The following is a 6,700-nucleotide window of genomic DNA, read 5'->3' as shown; positions in this document are numbered from 1 at the left end:
CAGTATAGATTCTTAAAATAGAAACACTCCTTTCGGTAATCATTAAATTGTTCAAAAATTCAAAAATTAAAAATTATTTTCAGTGAGATTTTATACAAGTCCACAGTAGCTGTTGGATTAACTGAAAACATTGACAAACTTCTAGATATAGTGAAAAGCAGAGCAAATCAACTGTCTATATATAATCTATATTAAAAATGTCCAGCATTTATAATTTAAAAATGTAAACAGTACCTCATCTTTTCGTTCTGTCGGATTTGATTGCGAACTGCTACTGTCGATATAGAAGAACTTTTAAAAAGAATAACTCAACGAATATAATCCATCGCTGTTTTAAAGCACTTCACCGGTATATTGTAGTAACCCAATCGTGGTTTTTATACAATCGAAGTACTAGAAGACCTACATTTCGGTTGCAGACCATGAACGTTCCAACAATACTCGGCACTGTCTCATGGGTCTTACTGTTCCCAAAGATCTGAAAATAAGTTTTGATTGATTGATGATTTTGTTTGTGTGTTTTACTTAATAAGTTTAGTGTGAATTAAGAATGGTTAAAAATTCATGTTCCACATTTCAATTCCTCCACATAATTGCTTTCAAATCTGATGCAAATCTGATGGACTATTCCATCTGGGTCATTTTGGTGAGGTGGTGAACAAGGTGAGGACTGAAAAATATGTCCATATGGATATGCTAAAGAAAGCCATTGTTCAGGAATGTACCAAAATACCGTAAGATCACATTTGTGAAACATATAAAACATTTTTTAGCCGTTTGAAGACCATAGTCAAGACAAAAGGTGACGACATCGAACTAAAGTAAATGGATCCTAAAATATTGATTATTTCCATTAATTTTTGTAATTTGAATCGGTAAAATATGATTTCACACAAAACAGATATGGTCGCTTGAATAGGTAACACTTCAATCGCCGAACCCTATGTGTAAGATAAAAATGCTGACCATTGCTCCTCCAGTATTCATTCTGTTTTCTTTTATTCAAGTTAAAGCATTTTTATTGGTTATAATTTTTATATTTTATATAAAAATACACAACAACAAACATATGTCAAAAATAAGCATTAAACATATTTAAAAAGTGATGCCAATTTATGTCAACCAGACTTAATGCTGTTCTTTAACAACTCTGAAAGATAAAGTCAAGGCTTCTCTTAAAGTATTTTTCGCACATTAGAAGTTTTATTGGTTTTAAAAAACTTTAATTTTTCTTTGATCAACTTAAAAGCAAAATAATAATTAAATAGTTTTAATATTTAAATAATAATAGAAAATCCTTTCAACAATCGCCATTCTCACGTGCTCAGCATTTCAGATTTGTTATACGCAAATACTTTTTAATTAAATTTGGCTTTAAAATTATTGTTTAACTTTTTGACAAAAGCAGTTTTTAATAAAATTGCAATATCACAGATAAAAAAAAATATGATTTTTTATTTGCCAATTTTTCTACCATAATTTGTCAACAATCTGATTTTTTGTTATTTTTTCACAAAATAAATAAAATAAAATGTTTTCATTGCGTTATCAAATCCCAAAATAAATAAAAAAAAAATTATGCAAAAAAAGTTTCAAATTCGTTCTAAAATAATCAAATCTGTTGAGCTTAAAAATCGCAATATTTTAGTCTGAAGTCTGAAAAACTTCGAGCTTTAAATTTTATTTGACATTTACAATTTATGGGTTCTAAAGCGAGAATATCCGTGAAATAAATTTCGAAAATATCATCAAATAAAAAGTCATCAAATAAAATCAAATCTGCCATAATCCTTTTTGTTAAATTTGTCTTCATGCACTGCAACATATAGTGCAGAGCTGCATGCTGAGTGACCAGCAGCAGCTTTATCCGCCGCGGCGCGCCGTTCCATTTGCATCCGTAATAAAGACAATAATAAAATTACGAAAAATTAGTTAAAAATATACTTTCATCAAGAACGGCAGCAAAATATGTTTTTGATTTTAATTATTCCATTTATTGCAAAATAGCAGCAATTGTTGCTTCGCCACCAACAGGAACTGCCCTCTTCCATTGTTCGGACGCATAACATACTCGCTTGGTTCACTTTTAGGTGTGAATGTGGCAAGTGCAGCTTTTGTTTGTGAGATATTGTGCATGAATATTTGCGTTTCCAGCCCTTTTTGCTTTATTTTAGTATTTCGTATTACTTTTTGCTAAAATATTTATTTATGTTTAGTCACATGCAAATTTATTTCGGCCAAATGCCGTCAATACACCAGCCCTAAAACGGGGAATCCAGCCACACTCCCAATAAACCACAAAGAACATTCTGTCGACTTCTAAATTTATTTTCATTTTTATTTTTATTTCTCATATAAAATATTTTCCAAAACTGTTGCTCGAACTGTTGTTGCTGTTGCTGTTGATGGTGCTGTTGCTGCTCTGTTATTGCTCTGTAGTTTGAAATATTGCATAGTTTACAGGCGTTTGCGTTGCGGGCGAGTGTTTATTGACTCTCCTAGGAAGCCGCTACACCCCTTCATTGTGTTTGGAAAGTTGTTTTGTGGCAGTAAATGTGGATGTGAATGTATTAATTTTCAAATAAATTTATATGAAATGTAATATTTATCTTGATTTTCTCTAAATTCCAAACATAGTTCCAAACATATTGTTGAGAGACAACCAACAAATGTCGATTGGACTCAGTCCCTTCTTTTTCTTGGTTCCGTTAACTTCTTGTGAAGCACTGGGCTTCATGCCCTCATGCCCTGTCTCAGTCCCACATCAGATAAATTTTACTGAAGTTCCCTTGAACCAAGTCAGCTATCAACCAACAACTCAATAAATAGATAGATAGATAAGGTGAAAAAACGTAGAATGATAGTTGGCTGAGAGAGTAATGACTTAAATCTTTATTAAAGTTAGTTACGTCGGGATGGTTAAGGGATGTGGCACTGCGACCGTTGGGTCTATTCTGCTACGTCGAATGATGAAATGTTGACAAATTGTATACATTGATAGATGTCGGTTAGAGCAACCCACAAATCATTCACAAAATAATGTTGAGTCTGATCTGAGTTATGTAGGTGAAGACTGACAAATCAATTCACAATATTAGATACTGATGGAAATAACACACCGACCACTCATTATATATAGGTTGGTCTAGTAGAAGAAGACTGCAAAATTATCAACAATTTTATAGTATAACATATGGTAGGTGTCGATGAGAGCAACGACTCAAGCCTTTATTAAAGGTAGGTACGTCAAGTAGTAGAAAGCTGACAAATCATTAAAAATTAAATGGTGAATGATGTATGGTACATGTTGACGAGAATAACCAACTAACCACGATTTAAAATCTTGGAAGAAATTCTAAAGACAAAAGCCACTCTTTTATGCAATTCAACATATCTGTTAGCATCACCGATTGGAAGGTCGCCCAACTGTTAAAAAAAAAATTATCTGTAAAAATTGGAAAACTGGAAGAAATCTTTACGTTGTTTCTTTTTCTTTCAAGTTTTCGCAATTTTAATAAAAATATCAAAAGGATTGTGCAACTTTTGTGCATGGATTTCTATTAACCAGTAACCTGAAAAAACTGCACCTCTCCTGAAACGGCTTCTGAGTTCCTGAAAACTAATCCTGTGTTTGTAACTGCATAAAAAGGATATTCTGGTCTTCGTTTCATGTGGTAACTTTTTAAGAGATTAGTAGTTAGCATATGACTGTTAACCCACAGTCTAAACATTTAATTTTTTTTTCAGTAGGTGGAAAACATCAACAGCCGCAGTTTAAGACTTTAATCCACTAAAACCTCCTCTTATGAAGGAATAGAGAAGATTTTCACTGCAAGATAGAAACTTCATTTCAGTAATTAAAGAAAAGAAATATGATCAACAGGGTTAATACCTACAGATCTAAGTTAAAGCATGGGCGTAGCACCGATGGCAGGAGAGCAGGTGGAGGGAATGGGATTATTGTGCAAGCGTGTGGGGTGGGGTAGTGACAGATTTTGTGACTACAAGAGTTACGATTGTAGTTGGGGATGATGAAAGTAGCAGAATACCTCTAATTAAAGTGTAGCATAAGGTGTTAGGAGGGTTTGAAGCACACAGCTTCACAAGGTCGGCAGGGAAGGTGCTAAGAATTAAGACGCCATGGGAAGGGTTATACAACTAGGAGATGCATTGACGAATAAGTGCCAAGAGGTACTCGTAAATGCGAGTAACTTGAACTTTCTCGTAAAACACGGGGCTAGGGAAGTGCTTGTCCACGGCTTGCGTTTGTAATCAATGAAATCACGTTGAACCTAGCACTCAAAAAGACAGATTCTTTTCATCTAGGCAGAACTGCTTACGGACCAAATGGGGAAAGTGTACGAGAATAGTGGGGCGAATGAGCTGTTTATAACAGAAGAGAATAACTTTACAGTTATGCTGGTTATACCTTCGAAGGTCATTTTTTAGTTGCGCATGCCTATGTCTTGGATTTTGGATGACATAGTCAAGGTGTGGGATGAAAAAGATGATAATATTTGAGCTTGTCAACAATCTGAATGGTGGTATTGTCGAACTCTAGCACAATGAGTTTGGCATCAAAGCCAATTGAACATTTAATTCCTCCTGCTATCAGCTTTAATAACATTATATACCCGAACTTTATTTTAAAGTTCTCGTGGTTGAATATTCCACAACATATTCTTCATAGAGTCATTCCATGAAGAAGCGAAAATAATAATTTCTTGAAAGGTTCATTTCTAAAAATGTTCAAATGTAGAATGAAATTTTGTTTCATTTTTAGGTTTATTATCAATTTTAATGTATGATAATATACATGGATTATTTAATGCTGCGAATGTAAATTTTGAAACTTAGTACAATAAACTATTGTATTTTGTTGATAACGCGCAATCCATCCATTAACCATGTATGTATGGAAACGATGTCTAAGATCCAACAATAACTTTCACTCTCTTAAAAAAACAAATATATATTATTTGTGGCTCACTTCATAGGAATATTACAAAAATTCGATGTAATATTTTAGTAGCTTGAAGATATATTTTCTATTTTGTAAATAATACTATAAAATGTGGCCTTAAAAATTATCACCTGCTTTTACTATTAAAAATATTCTTAATTGTTTTTTTGATCGATCGACTTCTGGTGACTGCGATGGTGACTGTTATTGAATAATGAAAAAATAATAATTTTAGAAGTTTCTGAAGTTTTCAAACAGAGAATCTCTCTCGGTTTAATCTGTTTAATCTTTTCTGGAGTTGATAGCAAAAATATTCGTAGAATAATGCATTTTTCAAAATAATTGATTTTTTGTTCAAAATAGGTATTAATAGTGCCTACTGGAGTTCTTACGATTTATTTTCACAAAATCTGCTGATAGAGATTGTTTAAGGTCGAACTACTTTCTTCAATTATTTCATTTAAACGTGAAAGTATTAATAGTTTTGTTGTTTCTAATCAAAAAATCACAGTTGCTCGTGGGGCCCTCTGTTTATCGAGTCCTTTTAAAGTTAATTTAATTGTCACTGTCGGTTTCGCTGTCAAAATTAAGATGTGCACGTTTATAATCTTTTGCAGACATCAAGACATCGAATTCTTCGAAGTCAATTTTACCATCAAGATCAATATCCACACCATGTATCAAATCATCAAACTCATGTTCATTTAAATTGAAGCCCATATTCTCCAACACTAACTTCATCTCATCAAATTCTATGAAGCCATCGCCATCTTTATCGAACACTTTGAATGCTTCACGAACTTCTTCTTCATGGTCCAAGAACTTTCGTGACATCAGATTTAAGAATTCAGTGAAACCAATATCGCCGCTGCCATCAACATCAATTTCATTGATCAAATCTTGAACTTCTGCTTCGGTTGGATTCTCTCCCAGCGAACGCATCACAATACCCAGTTCAGCTGTTGATATAGCACCGTCTCCGTTTATGTCGAACAAATTGAAGGCCTCTTTGATTTCATCCAATTGTTCAGTGGTAATAATAGTCTGTTCCTCTTCCATGATGAAATTTTATTAATGTGAATTGAATTGTTTTGTGTCTAAATTGGAGTCATAAAACGAAGTACTCTTGAATAATGCAATTACAATTTAGGAATCATAAGACACGAAATTTTGATGAAGCGCTGTTTTGTATTAAAAATACGAAAAATTTTAAAATGTGACGCCGTCTTCCCTCCCGTTTTGTTGATTGTACATAGTAGAAAGTTTCGTTAATGTATACTTTTGACCAACATTACTTACAATAGTGGAGTTTCGACAACTGATCACCGGAGCCAAACTTTAAAATTTTGACATTATCTTAAAGAAATAGAATGAAAATATGTTAATAATTAAATTTGATATGATATTTTTAATTTCATATCTACTTTTTCCTAATTTTTGACATTATCTGTAAAAAATAGAATAAAAGTTATGTCAACAAATAATTTTTTTTAATCATATATTCACTTTTTTTTGTTTATTTTTGATTTAAAAATTAAAGATCAATGTAATCACTGAGTCTTCTATTAAATACATAAGTCTTATATAAGACTATTCACCTATAAAAGATACCTGAATAGTTAAAAAGAGATAATCTGCTTTCTTATTCATCAATCTTGGCAATATTTATATACATAATGCGTTCCAAATTTGCTGAGACTTATCTCAAGAACAGCACAAAAGATCAATCTAATCTCA

The 6,700-nt window shown here is 32.4% G+C and overlaps 1 protein-coding gene across 1 annotated transcript; it reads right to left on the bottom strand.

Annotated features, from left to right (window-relative positions):
• Positions 1 to 5,201: 5,201 nt before the first annotated feature.
• On the bottom strand, positions 5,202 to 6,335 carry LOC119662146 (calmodulin-A-like). Its single transcript, XM_038071703.1, has one exon. It carries the CDS (start codon positions 6,020 to 6,022, stop codon positions 5,519 to 5,521), a length of 504 nt encoding a protein of 167 aa, XP_037927631.1. The 5' UTR covers positions 6,023 to 6,335; the 3' UTR covers positions 5,202 to 5,518.
• Between the last annotated feature and the right edge of the window lie 365 nt (positions 6,336 to 6,700).

Source organism: Teleopsis dalmanni, chromosome X (genome assembly GCF_002237135.1).
Source record: "Teleopsis dalmanni isolate 2A chromosome X, ASM223713v2, whole genome shotgun sequence".
NCBI lineage: Eukaryota > Metazoa > Arthropoda > Insecta > Diptera > Diopsidae > Teleopsis > Teleopsis dalmanni.
The sequence above is the reverse complement of the archived record's forward strand: the minus strand, read 5'-3'. Positions and strand labels throughout refer to the sequence as shown.

Coding starts and splice junctions, on each gene's coding strand:
- LOC119662146 (XM_038071703.1), bottom strand. CDS start 6,022: ATGGAAGAGGAACAGACTATTATTACCACTGAACAATTGGATGAAATC.